Genomic DNA, 25272 nt, shown 5'->3' on the forward strand with positions numbered 1-25272 from the left:
CACATGACACACTGAAAGTCCCCCTCAGCTCATGTTTTAAAGTACTTAAATACTTTGTCTAATATGGTTTTCCCACAGAGTAGTTATACAAACTGGCAGATTTACTAGGGACGCCCAAATATCTAAGATCAATATCTGAGCCAGTCATGGATTGTTTAAACTGATCGGGATCAGCTTTATCGAGCGATAGATAGGGATGGGGATTGTTAATTTTTACTGATATTGACATTATTATCAAGACTCCTTAACCATCTGAGTCTTCATCGATACCACTATCGACACTTCTCTATTATTTGGTGGAAAGACGAGACGACAGTGTATTAATGTGTTGATATGTTGATGAACAGAACTGTTTTTTTTATTGCTAAATAAGTGACAGTGTCTTTTATATTGCTGGGAAAACAAGTTTCTCACCCAAACAACTGTATTATTCAAGTTTCGCGCCATAAACTAAGTTTTCTCTTTCTTGACATTATATTTGTACACATCATGATGAGGCTTTATTTACCGTCGCCTAACAGTAATTTTACTAAGCTGGCCTTGAAGACATCACAATGAAACCTTATCCAACCTCATTTCATCGATGTATGCGGACCAGTGATTGGATTTAAATGACATGACTCGACTTAAGATGTAACGTTACATCATAGGACCCAAAGGACTCGACTTTCGATCCCCATCCCTAACTACAGAGCCCGATCTGATCCTTTGCTTTATGCCAGCTGTCCCACAGGTGTTATTACTTTCATGCACAGCAACGCGGTGCACATCCTTTCTCAACTCTTCAGCTCTGAACTGTCTGTTTTTGTCTCTGAAGTGTTTGCTGAGCAGCTGCATTATCCAGGAAAATAGACGGGGCTCGGTGTCGGCAGAAACTCCTCTCCAGTGACAAACAATGCACAGATACAAGTCGGCAGAGTCAAGGTCAGACTTTTCAGGGGATGTAAATGTAAGAAAAACATATTTTTGAGTTGAGGGAGACTTTCAAGATGTTTGAATCTAAATAATTTTCCTTGTGTTAAATAGTTCTTCCTTTTGACTAAAAGACATTAGACGTAAAATGAAGATCCCAAAAAGCCGTGCTGCACTCTGAAAGGGAACTTGAAGACTCTTAACTCCTTTTCATTGCCGATTTTGCTTACACTGGGCACTGAATAATCCAAAATAAACAGGCACCACACTTTTCAGATTTGAAAAACCTAAAAGCAGATTATGAGAAAATCCGCTTCGACCTTGAAAACCCATATTGGTCGAACCTGGACTTTGATGTTGCTCCTGTGTCTGTGCGGTAGGTAGAGGAAAATACAATGGACAGAGGAGGAATGGTGAAAAATTAAAAAGAAAAGAGTGAAAAGGGGGTGAAATGGAAAGTTAACAGAAAAAAAGAGAAACAACTAGCAAGAGAGACAAGAAAAAGCAACATAAAACAAAAGAGGGCAGTGAAAACACACAGAAAAAAGTCAGCAAAGAACAAGAAAACGTGCAGAGAAGGGACGCGAGGAGCAGAAAACAGGACAGGATAAAGAAGAAAAAGAGGAGCGAAGAGTAGAAAAGAGAGCAGAGCGGAGTCACAAAAGAAAAGAAAAAATACATAAAAAGAAAAAAAAAACAAAAAAAAAAAACAAGAGAAGACAACAGGAGACAAAGGCCATATAAGGACAAGGAGGAGCCCTTTCACACATACAAGGAGGGAAGGCTGCGCTCTCACCTGGCATCGGCCTCGCTGTAATACTCTCTGGCTACGATGTCCTCAAACAGTTCACCTCCGGTCACCCTACACACACACACACACACACACACACACACACACACACACACACACACACACACACAGACACTCACACACGGACACACATACAGAGACTTTCATAGTGGGATACTTGTATTGGAGGGAGGGGGGAGGTGGGAGGTGGGGGGTCTATGAAGGCTATAAAGCGAGGATTCCTACGGCGTCCCCCCTTCCCCCCCGATCCTCCCCCTTCCCACACTGTTACCTTGGAAACTAGATGTGCCAAGAGATGGATGTGGAGGGCGTGGGTGGTGGTTGGGGGGGATATAGGAGAAAGAGAGTTATGTAATTGTATATGTAGGCAAGGGTGGAGAATCAGGGTGGAGGAGGAAGGAGAGGAGAGGAGAGGAGAGGAGAGGAGAGGAGAGGAGAGGACAGGAGAGGACAGGAGAGGAGAGGAAGAGGAGAGGAGAGGAGAGGACAGGAGAGGACAGGAGAGGAGGAGAGAGAGAGAGAGAGAGAGAGGAGAGGAGAGAAGAAGAGAGGACAGGAGAGGAGAGGAGAGAAGTGGAGAGGAGGAGAGGAGAGGAGGAGGAGCGGAGAGAGAGGACAGGAGAGGAGAGGAGAGAAGTGGAGAGAGGAGGAGGAGAGAGAGAGAGAGAGAGAGAGGAGAGGAGAGGAGAGGAGAGAAGAGAGAGAGAGAGGAGAGGAGAGGAGAGAGAAGAGAGGACAGGAGAGGAGAGAGAGAGAGGAGAGGAGAGGAGAGGAGAGGGAGAGGAGAGGAGAGGAGAGGAGAGGAGAGGAGAGGAGAGAAGAGAGGAGGAGAGAGAGAGGAAGAGAGAGAGGAGGACAGGAGAGAGAGGAGAGAGAGGAGAGGAGAGGAGAGGAGAGGAGAGGAGAGGAGAGGAGAGGAGAGGAGAGAAGTGGAGAGGAGAGGAGAGGAGGAGGAGAGGAGAGGACAGGAGAGGAGAGGAGAGAAGTGGAGAGGAGCCTCCTCCTCCTCCTCCTCCTCCTCTCACTCCTTCATGCTTCTTTTCTTCTCTCTCTCTCTTTCTCCCCGGTGATCTCATTTCCAGGATATGTGTGATGTCTTTTGTCACACGTGCGCTTACCGTCAGTGATGGTTGGTGAGGGGGGAGGAGAGGAGAGGAGAGGAGAGGAGAGGAGGATAACTTACAAGTCAAACAGGAGGTAGTGGAATCCCTCCTCTGATATACTGTCATGAAGACGAACTGGAAGAAAGATAAAAAAAGACTGACAGATAAACGTCTGTTTCTCTGCATATTAATCATTTTTTCTATTTTTTCAGTGTTTCCCACAGATCTCGATGTGTGTGTGGTAGCTGACAGCTGTGGGTGTGTGGGGCTGGCTCTGTGCTTTTTTGCCTTTTTTATGGGGATCAACAGATTATCGGCCTGGCTGATTACGGGCCCATATTTGGAATTTTGAAGATTATCTGTATCTGCAATTTATTTTAGTTATTGCTGAATAAAATTAAATAATTAACAAGTTTAAAAAAAAGTGTCAGCATGGGAGGAACTTCTAGTTTGTAAAACCTTAAGGGAGCTCTTTTTGTTTGTTAATTTTTCATTTAAATTTTCACTAGACTTTTTTTTTTTAAGTTGTGGGGAACTTGCTGTTAATTTGATCAACATTTCATTTTTTGTTCAACATTTGCTAAAGATATTTAAACAAAGATTTGTGTTGGAGTTTTTTATACTCCAAATTCTAAGTAATGACAGAAGGATTTTTTATTTTTCGGTCGAAATATCTGTTATCGGTCTCATTAACTACTAAAATCAGTATCTGCCCCCAGAAAAACAATATAGGTCGACTCCTACCTTTATAAGTATTCTGTGTGTGCTCTCTAAATTTCAGATTAAATCAAACATTGTTTATATAGCACCTTTTATACAATCATGCAGCCCAAAGTGCTTCACAGAACAAAAACGGAAAAGGAGCAGGTAAAAAAACAAACACATGCAACACAAAAATGAAGATGATGTAATAACTGCAGGAAGTTTGTGTAAAACTTGAGTTTTTTACACAATTCTCAGTATGTTTATGCAGTATATATTATGTATTACGTACCACAGGGAGCCATAATAGTTGAGTCTTACATTATACATATTTACAAAATAGTGGGGGGTTCTGCTAATGAAGGGGTCTACTCGACACACACATATATACGGATATCAGGTTACACTTGTGTATTAGTATATTTTATTCTGCTAATTGGGAATAATTCTAGTTAATACAAAGAAATTGATCTCACTTTAAAGTGGCAGTAATGTGATATACTTAATAAGAAAAAGTAATAAATGGATGTTTTGCTAAATCAAAACAACAATAAAAAAACAAACGTTTTCACTCTGAAGTAAGTGGTAGTAGACGAGTTTCATTTTGATTCTTTAAATCGGACAGATGTTGGCAGTAAGAGGAACACAAATGTCTTTACCGATGTTGGGGTGTTTCAACAGGCGACAGATCCGAGCCTCTCTTTCCAGCTTCTGGTGATCTGAAGGGCGACAGAGAGACAGAGAACAAGAACGAGAGAGAGAGATAATGAGGAGTTATTCTTAAAATCTGACTGCAAATACACTTTCTCAGTATGACCTGATATTGTAGCAGCCCTGCAGGGACAATCGGGTTAAATGTGAAAATGTCAAAATACTGTGGAGACATTTAATCTCAAAGTCTGATAAAATCACACTCGGTTGTGTCTGAGTTACGAAGCACAGTGACAAATAAACTACAATATGCACATTATAAATAGGCATAAATCTGACATAGCGGAAATAAGATGAGTTATTCTGCAGGTTTTCTTGAGATTTTGAAGAGTATCTCCATAGATGGATGGAAACATTAACAACGAGATTAAAAAAATCAATGTATCTATCTATCACAGCGAAGGTAGGATGTTAATATTGGGGCAATGGATGTATAATATGATATCATCTTCAGTGTTTTTCTTTCTATAGTCATGCCATTGTTGTGCCATTTCAATATACAGCTAAAAACAAACATTTCAATAAAAGTGGATGCTGTTACATCAACATATAACAATTAATAGGCTTAATTACTTTAACTTTAGACACCGATATGTGCTGGGATGAGAATATTTTGTAAAATCCACTCAAACCAAACAACTGGTGATGACAGAATGAAGAAATTCATTCAAAAAAGTCCTGAGTTGCCATCGCATTAACTTGAAGGCTCCCTACAGAGCGAACTTGTAAACAAACAAAAGTTATGTTTGCATTTAGTGTCTGAATGCAAGAAACTGTGTGCATCCTTGAAGTCAAACAGACACACTGAAGGCAACAGCAAGATCACAAACACTGAAACAACATCCGTCCTCAAAAAATAAATAGATAAATAAACAAATAAAAATAGAATATTGTGTGTCTGAATTAAAACCCAAATCCTATCCTATCCAATGAACGAATAGCTGAATATTCGGGTCCAGCCCTAAAAATTATATACAGTGAAAAGCATTCTATTTTTTTTGCATTTTGTATTCTCTATTTTTATTTTTTTTTTAATTAATAATGTCAGTTATGTCAATGTTATGTTATGCATTCTGGGCACTAATTTTTTATCCTTATTTCATCTTACTTTAACTAGTATTTTTATATGCAGGTTTTATGAAATCTTTTTGTCTTTTATGTGTTTTGATGTGAAACATTGGTGCATTTAATGTCTTTCTTGTAAAGCACATTGGGCTGCATTTCTTGCATGAAAGGTCCTATACAAATAAAGTTTATTAATTATTATTATTATTATTATTATTATTATTATTTCATGTCTCCATCTGCTGGTGGGCAGTCACAATAACAGAATGCATAATATGATTTTATTTGCACTACAGAAAAGAGTTGATGATCACGAAAATTAGGTAATGGAAAAAAGTGGATATATCGATATACACGTTGGTTGACGAACAAAACCGTTGGTATACATTGGCATATCGGATATCGGCAAAAAACCCCAATATTATGCGTCCCTAAAACTTAAAGCAGGTAATTTAACATTTTCAGCCCACAAAAAAACATGACTGATAACTTAATTTTCTTTTGTTAGATTTTGCTCTATTGTAGCCTTTTTTGTAAAATTCACACAAAAAAATAAGATAAGAAAAAAAAAATAAGAAAAAGGATTTTGTGGGCTCTGCAGTACATTTGTGTTGGGAAAAAAATCAAATGGACCTCCTTTTCATCAGTTTTCCGCCTGCCAAAATACAGACGTTTTACCGATGAAACCCTTTGCTCTAACTGATGTCATGCCTCCAGACTGCCAAAATGGGTGAACGTCTCATTGATTTGGTTTCTCAACACCCAAACTGTATGATGCTGTGATGACAACTTCACCAACCAAAAAAAGGACAATATGTGCAGATCGCCCAGCAGCTGGGATATGATGGTAATGTCGCTAATATTGCTAACAAATCAGTCAATGAAACTCGCCATGCTCCGTGCACTTCAAATATTGGGTAGACCCACAATCTTCCTCTTTTCATTCTCAAGAAGGACATCGCCACTTTCTCCTCTCAAAATAAGATATTTATTCATGTATTATTTATCTGACCAAACTCAGTGTGCATAGCTGTAAATCTGCATGCAGATTTTCCATATTCCCACACTGCATTTTCACACTGGTGAGAAACTTTTTTTCCTTTTTCCAACAGAACAAATACATCAGGGTATGAATAACATAATTATAATATCATTCCCTGTGCGTCAGAATACAGGTCTACTAAGTTATTGTCTGCGAAGAAGACCAAGTATGTGTGTAGATTATTTACGTGTGTGTGCATGCGCTTATATAACAGCTTAATGATGCTAGTGAACCATGATTCCATTGTTATCAAGCAGGCAGCAATCTTACACACACACACACACACACACACACACACACACACACAAGGGGGTGGACCACCTTGTGTGTGCAGGCATGCAGAGCACAGCAGTTAGCATAAACATGGAAATGCATGTGTCCCCCCCCCCAAGCAAGTTGCATGGGCTTAAAAACACGCACATATACACACAATCTACACATGAACAGTACATGCAGCTCACAGATAAACTGGCAAAACACGAGCGCACACATTCACGCTGGCGTTGAGGAGTGACAGTGAAGTGTAAGCCCAGTGATTATAGTCTTAGAAGACGAGAGGAGCGAGGCGGAGAAAGGAGTGGGGGAGCGTCAAAGGGGGAGCAGAGGAGGAGGATGAAGGAGGAAAAAAATGCAAGGGCGATTAGTATGCATAAAGCCTGGTTGCTCTCTTTCTGTTTAAAGAATACAACATTGCTTGTTGTTATTTTGTTTTTTTCTCACACTTTTGATTCATTCTTCAATTTTTCATTTTGGTTTTTGGAGGCAGCTATGGACACACTGAATGTTTTTTGTTTGTTTGTTTGTTCCTGTTTCACAAGCTGCATTTCAGAAACTGTTAATGTGATTAAACTTTAAAAATGAAGATCTCGTCACAGCTTACCAGTATGTTCAGAAATTAATTGAACGATTTATTTGTTAATCATTGGGAAAGACGTATCAGGAATTTTTTACCCAAGTAAGGACATGGTTGCTACTAAAGGATGACACCTTTACAGTTTCCTCACTGCGCTGCCGCGCTCTCCCTCCAGCTGAATCCACCCTGACTGGCTTAATGCCACATCTTAAAAATGACCAAATGTCACATGCTTGTGTTGAACGCTCCCAGACATGTTATCCATCATACTACAATGTCAAACGGCAGAAAACATGCCATGAGCACAGGCATCGCATTTCATTCTGTCTCTGGCATCTGCTGACGTTTACTCTGCAGGAACAAAATTGGCTCTGAGTGAACGCAACGGTTCATCTTAGCTTTGTCTAGCAGATGGTCTAACTGGGCATTTGTCATCTACACATATTTGTAGGACGGCATGACTGACGCCTGCACTGGAAACTATATGGATAGATGTGATGGTAAAAAGAATTAAATGTATTTTATTAATTAAAAATCAATTTAAAAAGGACATCATCCTCTTTGTTAATAAGCAGGGGGCGTTAAGAATCGCACGCTTACTCTTTTTACTTTCAGGAGGTACTGCAGCTGCTCTCACAAAGAGTGCATGCACACAATCAGGACTTCTTCATAACATTTCACCCTGAACATTGACCCTCTTGCACGTATCTGTTACTATGGAGACAAAACGAAACGCCATTTGCCAAGCTCGACAGAGACAGCAGTCAGCCTAGAGAGCTTTGCTGTTGTTACTTTACAATGTTTAACCCCTAAGGTGAAACTGCATAAATATTAAAAAATGCCAACAAATGCATTATGTAATATTCCCATTATTAACCATTAGACTGGTCATCAGTCACTTCACTGCACCGTCAATCAGCTGCCAACAAACTGTCATCTGTTTGCGGCTCACTCAGAGAGACGTCTTCAATGAGGATTGTTGGTCAGAACAGCCAGAAAGCACGCCGGCTGGAATTAGGCCCCCAGGAGCTGCTCAGTCTTGCAGCCAATTTTTCTCAATGGTTTCTTGCGGTTTTGGAGCAAAAAAATCTCTGTGACCTAAAAAAAAAAGCAATTTTCCCCATAGACCACTATTATAAAAGCCTGTAAATCTGTTGACAGCACACTTTAAACTTCAAACAAGGGCAATTATGAATCTTTTTCTTTTTTAATTTTTAAGCATTGGATGATTCATATTTGTGAAACTTTCTTCCGAGCCCAGAAAAGCGATTTTAAAATCCACATCGTTATCGCGATATGAAATTACTGATCCGAACAGAAACTGGCAGCTGGAGGAAAAACTTCTGCACATATTCAGCCGCATACCAAGAAAGTAAACCCGGAAGCTAGAAAACTTCGTTGGCACAGGCACCAAGTCCACCTGAATGAGCAGGCACCATCTTTGGCCTGGTATGTAGGTATTAAACCCCGCGTTACTCACACTAAAACAATATTTAGTAGTGGTAGGAGAAAAAATCGATTCACATAAGAATCACCATTCTCGTTTTTAACGATTCAGAATCGATTCAAAAATCCTAAACATCGATTATAGATTATATTTATTAAATACAGCCTATTCTTAACCCTCTAAAGGCTTATTATTTAGAAAAGTCTTAATAATTTTGCTTGTCGGATCGTCTTACTTTTGTCGCCGGTGAAAGCTGCCGGCTCTGCCGCTCAGAGTGACGCCTCCGCCGCACCGTAGCTCTGTTAGAAGCTCCTCTATCCACTCTGGGAATTGGGGTGTTTTTACGGGACCTTTTTCAATAAATCCATAACACAGATCCGATATTGGGTGTCTTCCGTCCATATTTTATCCATATTTCGATGATAAACGTACATTAGCATCCATGCTAAACGCCATATTGGTTTCCCATAATTCCTTTGGAGAGGTCAGAGGTTTGTTTCGGTCTTGTCCACCAATCGGAAGACGAGTCGACGGTTTGTATACGCTTACGTATGTACACGTCATCTAAAGCAAACTGCACTGTGATTGGCCGAATCCTGCTGTATCTATCGATCTGTGTTATTGGCAACACCTGCTGCATTAGAATAAACAGTGGTAGCCCCTAAAATAATAATAATAACAATAATAGTANTATCCGCTTACGTATGTACACGTCATCTAAAGCAAACTGCACTGTGATTGGCCGAATCCTGCTGTATCTATCGATCTGTGTTATTGGCAACACCTGCTGCATTAGAATAAACAGTGGTAGCCCCTAAAATAATAATAATATAATAATAATAATAACAATAATAATAATAATAATAATAATAATAATAATAATAAATAATAATAATAATAATAATAATAATAATAATAATAATAATAATGATAACAATAATAATAATAATAATAATAATGAGACAAGGGTAAATCAGGAGACAGTGTAACAAGCAGCAGGGCCTCATATGGATGTAAACTCTGTGTTGACTGCAGGCAGAGCAGGCAGGAGAATCAGGGCCCTCTCTGAAGTGTCAGGAGTGTGATGTGGCCCTCTGCAGCATCATCATAGATAGGTGCTGCTTTGCAGAATGGCACAGATAATGGGATACACAAAACAACTGCAAAACATGATGGGACTTTTTTTTGGAAAAGTGTGCCAATTTTTTCTAACTACAATAATTACAATGTTTATTTTTTTTCACTTTCAGATTCCCGACACTTGGGAGAAACGTTTTCTACAACAAAAAAGCTTGTACATAATAAAACCTGCATAATTTTATACACACTTTGCTTTCATAACATAATATGCCACTAGCAAAACAGACTGGAGTACCCTGAAATTACACCTCCTGTATTTGAATCTATTTGAAATCGGTATGCAGTATGCCAAAAATACCAGGATGTACTGCTACACCCGGCTACATTTTGCAGTATATGCAAGCCAGCATGCTTTTCTGGCTATTCTGACCCACAATCCTCTGTGCAGCAGATGATGCATCACATGCGTCACGGTGTGTCGCACGAATATAAACAAAGTCGAGAGAGCACAAACATTTGACAGCTCACTGACAGATGCCAGTTGGTTTGACAGAATGACAGATGACAGCACATTCAAGTGTAAGTAAGTAAGTGTTTTGCGACTCGTGTGTACAATTAATATCTTAATATACTATCACTGCAGGAAGCTAAATGGATAAATGAGTGAAAAAATGGCAACCAACATTTGAACGAATGTTACCTTAGAATGGTTAAGTATGTCAACTGCATGCATACTGCATACAACAGTATGTACTTTGTACGGGCAGCTGCAGTACGTACTAAAACTAAAAAGAAAAAGTATGCGATCTGGAACGCAGCAAAAGTCTGTGATGTCTACACTGCAAAATACATCCAGATTTTTTTGCATATTGTGTTTGACATACTATGTTTTGGGAAATAATAAATGTTATTTTGCCATAATATTTGTTATGGTATTATGAGTATTGCCTCTAAAAGTAAACGCAGTTTATAAATCTTGCTGTTTCAATAATGCTGAGACAGCGTTATTCTGTTATCATCAAGCAAATAAAAATGATAACACGTGAAATTAATTGTGCCTCTCTGCAATGACGCTATTACTTAAGATCCTGAAACTGGAGCACTTCATGGGGTCATCGAGAACTTACCTGGGGATTTAAAGCTGGAGATTTGACTTAAGATGAAATACACCAACCTCCTGTGTAACAAGGAAGGTCACCACTCAGGGGCTTTACCCCCGCGGTCTCAGGCTGGCCGGATCAATGGGAGATAAAGCTACAGCCAACATGCTGAATGACTGACAATCAGCCTTTTCAGACCGCTCATACAAGGTTTTATAAAAGCTGCTCTTCACAAGTACTGCACATAAAGAAGGCTCACTGTCTGTACTGGGTGAGATAACCGAAAGGAGAGGGGAAGCGTGGAGAATTGTCAAGATGCTCTCAGGTATCATCGTCTTATTTGATGCTCCTACAGCTGTAGTTCTGAATAAAAAATTTCGACTGATGAATAAAGAAACAGTCCAAGCCTAATACCTTCATGGCAGACTAACAGTGGAAAAGTATCCTACCCATTAAAAACTGTACAGTCCTCCCGTCTTATTAGTCGGGCTGTGGGTTACGGCGTTGACATCTATCGTTTCACGTCATACAATATCGTTTATTTTGTTTACGTCTTTGTGTCCGTCCACGTGGCCGAGGGGGGCGTCTACACAATACACGGCACCAAACAAACAAACATGGAGGAGGTTGAAAACAATACCGAATGTGGGGAAAATATCAACACTTTGGCCGAGACGAGCCCAATCCTTCAAAATAAAAGCACCCCGGGTTCTGCTTTGATTTATTTAATTAGAACAATGCTTTATGTAACTTCACTTTAAGAATACTTAAAAAAACAATATACTTCACTTTATTGAATATTATAACAGTATTTTATTAAACTTTATCATAACAGTAGTTAATGTAACTTCATTTTATTGCAGCAGCTACTTATTTGTACCTGTAGTTCATTTAATAATGTATTTTAGTTTACAGTAGTTTGAAGATTTAAAACTATTGAGATATATGCTGTGTGTTGTGATGCAGCCTAAAAATATTGTGATGTTATTCTAAAGTCATATCACCCAGCCCTACTCAGTACTTTAAGTACGACAGTGTTTTAATAAAAGCTATATTTCCTGAGTTGAATCGATGTGTGACAGCGGCTCGCTCGCAGCACACACACACTGCTCTACTGAGTGTGTGTGCATCGCTCTGTTTCCACGCCCTGCAGGCATAGTTGGAGAGGCATGGCTTAAAATACAAGTGCACTTGCCGACCCTCTACTGCTTGTCCACAGAGCACACGCACAAAGCGAAATATGGCACGATTTAGCTTACAAAGCCCACAGTCAGGGCAGGTCCACAGTCACCACAAAGGCCGTCTGTATAAAATGTTTTCAACCTATGCAGATCTATCACTGTTAAAAACACACCTACATGTATGAACAAACAAACAAGAAAGCACTTAACAGCTCATAAATGACAACTTAATTGAGGGTGAAAATAGTAAACATCTATCATATTAACTGGAAATGTAGAAAAATTATTAGCCTGTACACTGTAGTGCACGAAAATAGACTGAAAACAAATGACTAAATACACCTCTCTGGCAGAGGTCTGCACTCTACTGAGCTTTTTCTGGTGTCTATTTAGTCAAATTACTTTCTAATATTTTGGGCCTCTGCCTTGGCACCATGTCAGTATTGGTATTGAGATATTTTGGCAAGTATCATATCAAAGTCATAATTTTGGTATCGTGACAAAACTTGGTCTGCAAATCTGCAGAACAAATTTCAAGGCCAACAAATAAGAAACCAGGTTGTGTTTAAGTGAGTCATTGCTGTGCTTCCAGCAGCTTTATAGCCAGAGTTTTTTTAGTGACCCTTAGGGACGCTTTGGTGCATTTTACGCATTTTTAATTTTTAATTTTTTGAAAATTTTGACTGTGTTGATGAATAAATTAAATTAAATTTTGGCAAGAATGTGTATTCTTGTTTAATCTAGCTCAGTTCCTAATGGAAGTCTAAAACAAACTGTGTAAACAAAATTGTTAAATTCATTCTGTTAAGTACAAAAAGTGCACCATTGAAACCCATTCAAACCGCAGTTTTTGATCCCACAGCTGACTGATATTCAAACTTTTTTTTCCTTGGAATTTGTCATTTTTACTATTTTCCACCTAATGACATAGTTTATTACCATATTTGGCATCTGCAGAGTATACATGCTACTCCAATAGGTGCACTGTCAAAATCAACATTGCTGCAAATCATTGACATATCCCAGACTGTTATTAAAAAATCTACTTTTCTACTCTACTACTTGAAGTATGTTGAAATTAATTATTTTTTTGCATTTTTGCATTTTTTAAATTTAAAATCATAATGGCACCATGACAAGAAAAAGGGAATTTAAAGTGTAAAAATTCTGAAAATAAATTAATATTTGGTATTTCTGATTAGGTTTGATGTTGGTTGAAAAAAAATTACTAAATGAAAGTAGAAAGTATTTACAAACATTTTTTAAAGCTCGATTTTGAAAAGCGCATTTTGTGTAGAGAGCGATATGAGTGTGTGTACTATTAAAGCGGGCCCTGAGGGTGAAAGAGATCCCTCAAGAAGTGCACATGTTCAAAATGCCCTTTCTCATAAACGCAAAAACATGTTATCCTGTTTTTTTGTAGCCAACAGCTGGGATCAGAACAGAACCTCCGTGCTCCGCGCTGCCTGTAATGAGTTTATGCGAATATGGGAACGTGGCAGTGCAGGCTGCTTCAAATATTCATACATTCAGTCATTCAAACAGCCAGGCAGTCAGATAACAATCCTGTGCTGGTGATGCAGCAGGTTAAATAAGAAATGAGAGTGCTGGGGAAGGGAGGAGGAGGAGGACTGGTCCTGAGGGGAAGGAGAGAGGAAGTGGAGATAAGAGGACAAGCAGGAGGAGATAGGTTGCAGAGAAGAACAGAAGCACTGTGTTCACTGAGCGAGATAACCCAAGGACAGCGTTCAGCCGACTCTGTCTGTGCGTACGGGCGAGCGGAGAGGAGAGGAATGAATTTGGGTTAATCATCACCAGTGAGGACTGAAGTCTCAGGAGGGGAGGAGATGTAAAAAGACAGCCACAAAGACGGCCAGATATAACCGCTGTTCAGAACATTTGACTCGCAGCATCAGTGCGACTCGAGCCTGCTGGGAAATGTTGAACTGCACTGTGGTCAGAGAAGTCCGGAGGCAGCCGTCTGTTTCCTGAACATTTATAATAACGACAGAACAGAGGGACATAATATCTACGTTCAGGTAAAGCAGAAGTGGGCGATATATATCGAATGTACTCGATGTATCGTGGCTTGTCCCAGGTTTTATATAGAAAATAAATATACTGAGAACATCAAGTATAAAATTTCATGTGGTTTTTAATAAGCAACAGGCGTTTTCTCACTACATGGCTCTCCACTTCTCACAAACACACACACACTCACACACACACACACACACACACACACACACACACACTCACTAGGGGGTCAATACCAATACCAATTATTAGTAGTTAATGAGACCAATAATTGGAATCGATAAGCATTTACAATAAAAATTAAAATCTTTGTCAATATTTAGAATTTGGAATATAACAAACTCCAACACAAAACTTTGTTTAAAGTCAAGTGAAAATTTAAATAAAAAATGAATAAATAAAATTAGATCCCTGTGGTTTTACAATTATTTTTATCAGCGATCATTAAAACAAAACACCGATACAGATAAGTAACAAAATGCCACAAATTAGTCCCAATAATTGGCCAGGCCGATAATCTGTCAACCTCTAACACACACACGCACACACACACACACACACACACACACACACACACACACACACACACAGAAGTACTTACGTGTACTCAAAAGGAATATGATTTGACTTTATAATAATGTTTAACACGTAGTCGACTGAGGTGACTACATCTGTCCTGCTTATTTGACATTGACACAAAGCTGGCTGGCCAAAACCAGGTCAGATTGCTGCTACTGCATTGCAGCTGAATCTCTCAAACACCACACACGCGCACACACACACACACACACACACGCATATGGACACACACCTGAAAAGATACACAACTCCTCTCCAGTAGTAGTCTCTGTAGAGATACATTACAAGGCCATACAGCAACCTCTGGCAACCTCCATCCAGAGATCACAGCCAGCAAACAGGCTCAGTGATTGGCTGGAAGCCTTGCCCAACAGACCTGTCCTACATTTCCTGTTGACATGTGTTGGATAGGCATTAACCTTTTCCTGGCTTCAAGAGGCTGGGGTGATTGGACGACACAGAGAACCCTGGCTGTGTGTGTTACTACGTTTTTGTTTTTTTTGTATGAAATAAGATAAAAGAAAATTGATACTATATTTAGACGAGTTAGGAAAATTCATTAGGTTCAATAAGGAAGCTGGACGAGGGGCGACGTTAAATAGGTTTGTACTTCTCAGTCCTTTGAGTGTGCAAACCAAGTCATCAAGTGTTTGACATTTGGGACTGTTAGGTGCATTGTATGCGCTTTGCATTCTTTATTCGGCTGTTTTCATGCATATAGCAAACGTTTTGGCAAGATAGTGTATTTTTGTTTAATCTTGAAATTTCCAGCTCAGCGCAACAATAAGTCTGAGATACGCTAACGAAATTGTTAAATTCATACTGTTAAGTGCAAAATATGCACCACTGAAACCCATTCAAACTGCAGTTCGAAAAAATCAATGTTACTGCAAATCATTGACATACCCCGGCTGTGATAATATATTTTTTAAAAATGTACTTTGCATGTAATACATTGAAAATCATTCTTTTTGTTTTGTTTTCATCAAAAAACATAGTGGCATCAATACAAAAACCTGGTATCTAAAAGGTTAAAATTCTGTATTTGATACTTATGATTAGGAATGATGTAAGTTAAAAAAAAATAACCTCAATGATAGTAGAAAATCATACATTTGTAGAATATTTTTTAAAGCCTGATTCTGAAAAGCGCAATTTGTGTTCTGAGAGATGCAAGTGTGCATGATATTAAAGCAGGCCCTAAGGTTTAATAATAAATATAATACATTTTATTTATAGAGCACTTTTCAAGGTACTCAAAGACAAAAAAAAATCATAAAATAAAATACACTAAAATACACAATAAAATAGGCAAAACATTAAAGTTCATATGACATTAATTATACATTAAAAGCACCTTTGAACAGGTGGGTTTTTTTTTAAGTGTTTTGAACAAACGTATTTTGTAAATATTACTTTTTTCCGTCTGTCCACTCATGATTTTTTTTTACATATATGAAATAAAAATCTAAATTTAATCAAATAATGTTATCTGCAATAAACAAGAAATCTTTATTCTTTGCTTTTGAAGCTGTAAGAGATTATTGATAGAGTTCACTGCGCAGTTGAGCCGGTGCATCACTGTCTGCTCATTTATGTCCGTCTGAATATCTATTTGAGTGTGTGTGTGTGTGTGTGTGTGTCAGAGAGAAAGAGAGAGTCAGATGAGAGTCCCGTGCTAAAGGCATGTAGGCGTACAGGCGCATGGCCCTCAGCTGCCAAGTGCCTGGGGTGCCTTCTCTCACATGACCCCTCCCTCCCCGCGGCTCCATCTCCATCTGCCGGTCCAAAGCAAACGCTCCTCTTAATTCACTGCAACCGGGTCTCTTAGCTCAGCGACCTTACCTGCTGCCTGACAAACAGCACAACACCAAAACGCCCTATGACAAATCCCACTTCTAAAGTAGAGCGGCAAGTCCTCCTGACAGCCGTAAAAGCTGGCTGTAGCAGCCCATGTCAGATAGGTCATGGAGCTATGAATAGGACCTGGAGTAGAGGTAGTATGCAGCAGCTCTGCCGGCTCTGACGCCGCTCTGCTGTTTCATGCAACATGGCTCATCCATTAGTAGGAAGTGCACCACAAGCCTTGCGCACCTCCCAGTCAGGTCAGATCAGTCCTGCTATCAAACGTAGAACCGGGGAGATCACACCGCGCCTGAGAAATATCGTAGAAATCTACAAGCAGCTGCACTCTGATGAAGCAGGAGGAGTGAAACATGTAGGTCCAATGATAGCACAACGTAAAGGTGAATTATTTATTCTGTGTGTGTGTCTGTGTGTTGCTTTAGGTCTCACAGAGCCAATTGCTGGGATTAACAGTCAGCCTCATGCTAATAGCAGCAGGATAATCTGGGATGTGTTAAATCTCATTAAAAGCAGCTCGCTGCACTGACACTGAGTCAAAATGTGACAAAAGTGACATAACAGCTGCCCGGGATGATGGCGCACAGCCTTCAAATGACAATGTACACTTTAGGAAACTCTTATTGAACATGCCACACATTCACTTTTAACAAGGGGTCGACCGATACTGTTTTTCAGGGCAGATACTGATACTGATTATTAGTACTTAATGAGATCAATAACTGAAATTTGGAACCAATTTGCATTTACGATAAAAGTGTAAATGTTTTTGTCAAAATTGAGAATTTGGAATATAACTAAACTCCAACACAAAACTTTGTTTAAATGCTTTCAGCAAATGTTTAATCAAAACTGAACCTTTTAACATCAAGTTCCCAGAAAGTTCTTTTTTATAAAGTTCAGTGAAAATTTAATTTAAAAAATGAATGAATAAAAATTGTTCCCTAAAGTTTCACAAAGCAAAAGGTCCTCTCATGCTGATACCTTCTTTGCATGCATTTGCAGACTGCCTTCCCTGGTGTTGGCTGAGTGTAATATGCACAATTTTTCATACTTGATTTTATTGGTGATTGTTAAAAAAAATGTCAAATATCTGCCCCTACCTTTAACTACATAAACTTGGGAGAGCAGAGCCATTCAAAACTAAAATAACTGATTTTTTGGCCAAAAAAAAAAACAAGCTATGAACGTAAACACACTTTTAAATTCATATGCCAAACTTGTGAGCAAACAGTTGCTTGTTTACAAATCCAGCAGTTACAAAGAGACAATTTCAGGGTCCCAAATTAACATCCACCAAGAGCCAAATGTAAATAGATTTTCTGTTTGGAAAGTAAATTCAGAAGGTTATCCACCACGCTGGCAAGTAAATGTTTGTGCCAAAATAGTCATGTAATTAAGATTATGCTGAAAGTTTCCTGTTTTGGCGTCATTTAGGGACTCACAGCTCTGCTGCTCCTGAGCTGCTCCTGTGCCGTCTGTACACCTGACCGTCTTGAGCGCTACTGCACCGTTTGCCATACGGGACATCAGCTGATCAGCAAAATACAACTTGCCGCCATTCTGCTTCTAACTAGCATTGCTGCCGTACTAATGAAGGTAATGGAATAATAACACCCCGCAGTTTTAACCAAGCAAACTCCTTATTGCCTCCCATATTGTCAGCGGCAGCACATTAGCTCCACTTCTTCTTTTCTTTCCTTTCACAATAAAAGCCCAAGACATATACCCTGCATTAATCAGTGTAATTGCTAATCAGAAGGAACGTATTCACACGCTGAGGCTGTGGTGATGAGCCATTCAATATATTAAAATAATCAGATTTTCTTCCTAACGTTTGTATTCAACATTATACATTATCATCTCAATGAAACATACTATTCAAACAAAATAATGTATATTTGAAACAAAAAAAGCAATTCATTATTTTGGCTGTTGAAAAAAAGATATACTGGGCCAGTAGATTTTCTCAATCTACCAGCCACCTTTGCTGGTGAGTCAAAAAGTCATTTCAGACACTGGACATTATCATTCACACGGAGTCGTGTTTTTGCCCAACTGACAACTTTAAGTCCAACATTTGCTTCTTTTTGCTCAGTGTTTGGTCTCTACCAACTCCTCCTCTGGCTCTTTCACTGCTAAATGTTCCACTATGTTCACAAGCTAGACTCTAAATGTGATTTGTTTGTTGTGTGGTACTGAGCAGGTAGTGTGTAGTTTTTTGCTGAAAAAACTACACACTACCAGGCTACGAGAGCAGCAAGAGCGGAAAAAAACTGTAAAATTGTGCACCAAACTTACTCCAGTAAAGCCAAGAGAAGCTGCGTGTAGGTTCATCACTATGACCAACCCCTTAATTACACTGTCATTTAATATATTGATATAGTAAAAATGTCAATTACACCTGCTTTACAGATTTCTTTTTCAGTCATGGCTGAAGAAAGCTGAAACAGCTGAAAAACAGCAATCACAAATCTTAACGACTGTAAAACAGAAATAACATTTGTATTTTCACTGCACAAAATTTTATGAGTCAAGGTAGCAATATTTATTATTAATCATGTCTGCAGTAGCTGGAAATAGTCTGTTGAAATACAACGCCAAAAGTGCATTACAACATCATCTAATTTATTTATTAACACCACGCTGTTTCCAAGTGCCTGCATTCTCTAGTCTCACATTTTCAGACAACTCTGCTCGTCGTCTACACAAGGTCTATCCCTGTTCCACATCACAACAGAGCGGACTTTCATGAAACATCCACATTTACAGATGGGATCACTGACACAATAAAAAGGTTAACTGACAAATCATGCAGTCCTGATTGAGACTGAAACTCACGAGAGCGAAACAGATATGACCAGATATTCTCGGTTGATGCCCTCCGCTAATATCGGTTCAAATGTCTCTTCCACCAAACTCGACATTTTCACACACAAGCAGTCGCCCCATTTATGTGTGTTCATGTGTGTGTGTCCGTGTGTGTGTGAAGGCAGGGTAACAGTGAAGTATCAGTGCATTGCCACCTGGCAGGGCCTCGGGTGTGGGGCTCCAGTTACGAGTCTGGAGGGGCAGCAGGAGATTTACACTGGGCAAGTGATGGTGTGAAGAGCCACAGCGACCACTGCAGTGCCGGATCGGTCTTCATGGTCATGGCATTTAGCCTTGGCTTTGGCTTAAACTGTTACTGACTGCACAGCATGTGATACTAATTAGGGTGCTTAAAAGATCTTTTTTTAGCATAACATTATTATAAGATTATACAGTCAAACATTATTAAGGCACACTGATATAAAGCAAAATATTAAACGATATTATATGATGCAGTGTGCTATGATACGATACGATACGATACGATACGATACGATACGATACGATACGATACGATACGATACGATACAATACGATGAAATACGATGAAATATGATACGATATACTTTATTGTCCCTGTAGGCAAATTTTGTCTTGGACTGTGCTGCACAGATAATGCCTCCACACTTACAATAAAAACAATAATCACACCATTACATTATAAACACAACAGTCACATGTACCATTGCACATAATCCCAGTTGCACTTAATACAACACTGTGCACACATTGCACATAACACCTATTGCACTCACCCAGTAATAAAAAACACTATAAGACCATACAAAACATGATTCCTCAGGCATCATTGATAAAAAGTGTAACCGAGATAGGAACAAATGAGTTTTTAAAATGGTTTAATTTGCAGTGGCCGACTCTATATCGTCTCTACTCTACAGCTCATACTCTCTGAGTCGAAAGCGATGCAATGGGTCGGTGCTCCACTCAGAGTGTGAGTACGTTAAAGATGAAGCTTTTAGCTTCACCCAATTATTAAAAGTGAGTGACACAGCAGAGGGAGCTTAACTTCCTATCACCAAATTCAGTATTAATCACTATTAAAGAACACAAATCTTTTGCAATATCTTTGTCTCCAAAGTGATCATTTAATGGTTAAGTTCCAGGAAAAGCAAAAGGGGAGAGAAGAAGAGGAAAAAATCTTTTAGCCACTTAATTTGGGAGAAATTAAATATTTAAACATATTGACTGTCATCTTGCTTTAGTTAAATGTAATGCTGTAGCACACATTGAAATAACACTGAACACTGAATTAAGTCCTCTGAATTAGGGCCGGGCGATAATCGATTTTATCGATTTATTTGAAATTGTGGTTCAGGATGATTTTTTAAAATACAAATCTCAATTTTCTCCTCCGCCGCTCCCTTCGGGCCTCCGTAGCTCACAGTGGGCTGCGCCTTCTCCCCCCGCGCTTCCCTCCCAGAGACAAACACACACAACAACATGACAGCAAGAGTTAATGACAATGAAGAGTCTGTTCCCAAAAAAGGCACAGTCTGGTCTGTCATCTGGATCTGGTTCAGTGCTGCGGCGTCAGATCTCAAACAAACCACAGCCCGCTGCAAAGTTTGTTTAAAAGCTGTTACAACTAAAGGCAGAAGCACAACCAATTTATTTCAACATCTCAGACAGAAGCACGCAGGCCGAGAGGGAGAACTGAGACCGCGTCAGCCCACAAACACCCGCTACAAAGCAGACCACATCAGCCGGATCATTTTCCCACTGTGTCCCGTACGACAGAGGAAAGCGACCCGGCGCAACCTGCTACTGAGGCAGTCGCACTGCATATCACTGAAGAAATGATAAAGATAAATGAATGTGAATGTGTTTTGTGAAATGTCTGCAGCCTTCAGTACAAAAGTAAACAACTCCCACTCTCCTGAAACTACAGTTTGCAGTTTGCAATTTAACCCCAAAAGGGAAATTCAGTCATCTTTAACAGAAGAGAAATCCAGTTTGCCTAAAATGTGTTTCTAGTAATTTCTTTGTCATCTGTGATTGTTTTTTTCTAAAGACAGAATTTATTTTTTAACTAATTTTTTTTAAAAATCTGATTTTATTTTTAAGCCATATCACCCAGCCCTAACCTGAATCCTTCAACCAGAGTAAGTATAACTGAGGAACAGGGCGGTTTAAAAGCTGGAGCTGGTGCTCAAAATAGCCCACTGCAGGGCCATTTCAGTACAGCAGTGGCTGCATTTCTACTTTTCTGTCAAAACTTCTGCTCCATAGTCCTCTTTTCCTCACACACAGACCCCAATGTGATAAAAATCCTGTCCTACGCAGCGCCATCTGAGAGGGTAATTACTGTTAGATATCACTTACATAACCGTCTACGCTGTAGGTGGAGAGGTGACCGCCGGGACATAGAAACTATGAACTATGAGTCACTCTTTTATGTTTGTGCATTGAACTTTTAGTAGTCGTTTTTGTTTGAGACCAGCACATCAGTCTCAGCTCCAGTGTATGTTGTGTTATAAAGGATTTAGCAGAAAAATCCTGAGATATTGGTGCGCTTACCTCTTGCAGATAACTTTTTGGTGTTGATTATTTTGGCGGCATACTCCTGTCCTGTACACAGCTTCACACATCTGCGCACCACTGAGAAGGCTCCCCTGTAAAAACAGAAAAAAAACATTCAGTAAGCTTTGGTGCATTTCGTTCAGTCGAAACAATATGCCTTTTTTTTTTTTTAATTGGATTTTTCATCAGCTTTTAATAGAAAAGTACCATCAGCACACCTGCAGCTTCTTAATGAATGACGAAGAGACCTCAGCTCCACTTAAGGACTATGGCAAACGCTTTTCTGAGAACATTTTCAGCACAGTTGGCATTTTTCAAGGCCCAACGGTGAGCAGACCTGATGTCACTTGCTCACATGTTAACTGCGACTAGCTACATTAAAAGACTGCTGCCAGGATTTGTCTGCTTAATAGGCTCCCACGAGGTTTTCCAGCCGCAGTCAGCATATTCTGAATAACACGCACATATGTGGTGTGTGAGGAACTGGGATAAAATGGGCTCTTAGACACAAAACCAGCATGAGTGAAGAGGTCGTTTACCGTGAAAAGCCTGACATGACGCACACGCACACGCTCACACCAGGCTCGTAATCAAAGCACAGCACCGCATGTGAACTTTCGTATGTGTTCCCGAAGTTCATTTTCAGCCACTCACTGATTATCTGGATGTATTTGACCATAACAAGCTCACATTTCAGCAGCCGCTGCCCTAAAAACAAAAATATCTTTCTTCAAAGCTGACGAAGTCCAGCAGCAAACAATTCTCTGCTCAACACAAAACAAGGCTGCGGCTAAGAATTTTTTATTATTGGTTTATCTGCCAATTATTCTCTCCATTAATCTGTTTATATTTTGTCAATAAAATGTCATAAAACACTGAAACATCCCCTGTGTCATTTTAACTTCCATATTCGAGAACTTGCATTATATTATTAGTACTCGAGCACTCACAAGAACGAAAAAAAAATCTGTTGTCAGAATTAGGGGGCGACAGATTATCACCCTGGCAGATTATTGGGGCCGATATTTGGTATTTTGCAGATTATCTGCATCAGCGTTTGTTTTTTTTCAACAATTGCTCATAACATTAATTAATTCAGAAGTGCAAACAAAGTGTCAGCATGGGAGGAACTTTCACATTGTGAAACCTCGGAAAGCTATTTTTATTTATTCATTTTTTATTTAAATTTTCACTTGAATTTATATATTAAAAGAAAAAAGTTGCTGGGAACTTGCTGTATATGATGTTGAACGTTTAAACAAAGTTTTGTGTTGGAGTTTCTTATCCAAATTCTAAGTTTTGACAAAAGGATTTTCATTTTTATTGAAAATGCACATTGATTCCAAGTATCAGTTATCGGTCTCATTAACTCAGAATCTAATAATCTAATAATCTAATAATCTAATAATCAGTATCAGTCCTGAAGAACCAATATCAGTCGACCCCTAATCATTAACATCCCCATCATCGACTCATCTATAAATCGACTATCTGTTGCAGCTCTCGTAGACAACAGGCTTCACGGACTCGACCTGATCTGACCTGTTCAGTTAGATCCATCCCAGTCTTACTGCCACCGTTGACAGCACAGCGTAGACTGGTGCCACTGGTCTGCCTCCACACTGAGGCAGATACACACCACCAACAAGGTCAAGGTCAAAGGTGAAAGTTGTGAGACCAGCTGGCTGAGACATGAATGAGCAGACACTGGAGGAATCGTCCATGTGAGGACACAAACCCAGCAAAATTCAAGGCAACTGATGTAAACAACAAAAAGCCGAGTCTGGAATCTCGACTCAGGACCAGTCTCGTCTCAGGACCAGTCTCGTCTCAGGACCAGTACTCGATGGTTTATGTAGTGCCAGAGGACAAACTTACACACTGTGAAATACAACCCGAAAACAAAAAAATCTCACTGCACAGCTGTGTATAAGCACAGCAGCCACACACAAACAAATCACTGACACCGTCACGGGTTAAATATGCTTTAACACACACACACACACACACACACACACACAGTTAAACAGGGTCATATAATTATTGTTTCTCAAGTCTGGTTTTGACAGCCAGAAAATGGACCTGGAGATATTAAAATTTATAAATTATCTTTAAAAAAAAAAAATTGTTGCCGTCAGCAGTCGAGCATATTTTGTAACCGGATAACTTTGAGCTGCTGGTGTGCTCTTACAGCCTCACAAGCTGAAGCAGAAGACTTGTGTACTGTAGAATTAGGATTTGTAAATCTCTACTCCAAAGCTTCAAGTTGAACTGAGATGAAAACAAGAAATGAATAAACAAAGAAAAAAAGAGTTTTTTTTTTACATAATGTCTTCTTGCTGCTACAGATTTCTTTCGAGCAGCTGTGTGAGAGAAGGACGGACTCGAGAGAGGTGCCCTTTGAGCGCGATTCTTTCTCAATGAGTAACTGTGACAGGAAGCGACATTCAAGGCTGTGTGACTGTTCATATTAGTGTGAAAATCTTCCAAGATGCAAGGTTAAAAGGGTGTTTTTATTATCATTTATCAATATTAATTATCATTATCAATATTATCAAGACTTCAAAACCAGAATCGTTTGATTCTCTACTTTATAATATAAATGTAAAACCTAAAACATTGAAAAAAAAGCACTGAAATAGGACGGTTCCAGAGTTTCAGCACACTTTTGTCTATTTACTACACGAATTAACATTGTCGCTGATCATTTTTTACAGCGTGCTGTGGCGGTTGCAGTTAAGTATGGCAGATGTAATCTTTAATAAATACTCAACCTGCTTTTCCTAAGGGCCACTTTTGCAAACAGGAGGTGAGGGGCCAGTCACAGCAGCCCCACACATGTTTCTCAGATCTTAGGAAATTTCTACGATTTTTTGGACTTTTTTAGGATTTTAATATGTTTCAATGATTTAGGACTTTTTTCAGGATTTTAGTACATTTCTAGCATTTTAGGAACTTTCTAGGATTTTAGGACATTTCTACGAGTGTAGGACATCTCTAGGATTTAAGGACATTTTTATAGTTAAAGGACATGTCTGGGATTTCAGAACATTTTCAGGACTTTAGGATGTTTCTGGGATTTTAGGACATTAGTGGGCAGCCAGGAGCTCTGTTGGGTGCAGTGGATCCTCTACTGACACTTTTTTGATAAACAAGTTCCATTTTGAGGTTTTTAATGCTCTCTGGCACCTTACAAAAACAATTCGCACTGTGAATCACTTTATTTTTAATGAGAATTAGAAAAAGATTGGGGGGGGGGGCTACCCGGCCAACTATCAGGGGCCAGATTTGGCCCTCGGACCGTAAGTTGAGTATCACTTGGCTAAACATACTAGAGCAAAGGCACGATGCTTAAATGTCACCAGCTCTGCTAA

At 39.3% G+C, this 25272-nt stretch overlaps 1 protein-coding gene across 20 annotated transcripts in view; it reads right to left on the reverse strand.

Moving 5' to 3' along the window:
- Positions 1 to 25272, reverse strand: part of LOC121945071 (calcium/calmodulin-dependent protein kinase type II subunit beta) — a 99567-nt gene that overhangs the window by 69411 nt on the left and 4884 nt on the right. For all 20 annotated transcript variants that reach the window (XM_042489084.1, XM_042489098.1, XM_042489082.1 and 17 more), the window contains exons 2-5: positions 21896 to 21990; positions 4188 to 4247; positions 2907 to 2961; positions 1709 to 1774 (exon numbers count right to left, since the gene is read on the reverse strand). In XM_042489084.1, the coding sequence (XP_042345018.1) occupies positions 1709 to 1774; positions 2907 to 2961; positions 4188 to 4247; positions 21896 to 21990 (276 nt within the window). The remainder of the gene's footprint in view (positions 1 to 1708; positions 1775 to 2906; positions 2962 to 4187; positions 4248 to 21895; positions 21991 to 25272) is intronic.

This window comes from Plectropomus leopardus, chromosome 6 (assembly GCF_008729295.1).
Source record: "Plectropomus leopardus isolate mb chromosome 6, YSFRI_Pleo_2.0, whole genome shotgun sequence".
In the NCBI taxonomy this organism is placed as follows: Eukaryota; Metazoa; Chordata; class Actinopteri; order Perciformes; family Serranidae; genus Plectropomus; species Plectropomus leopardus.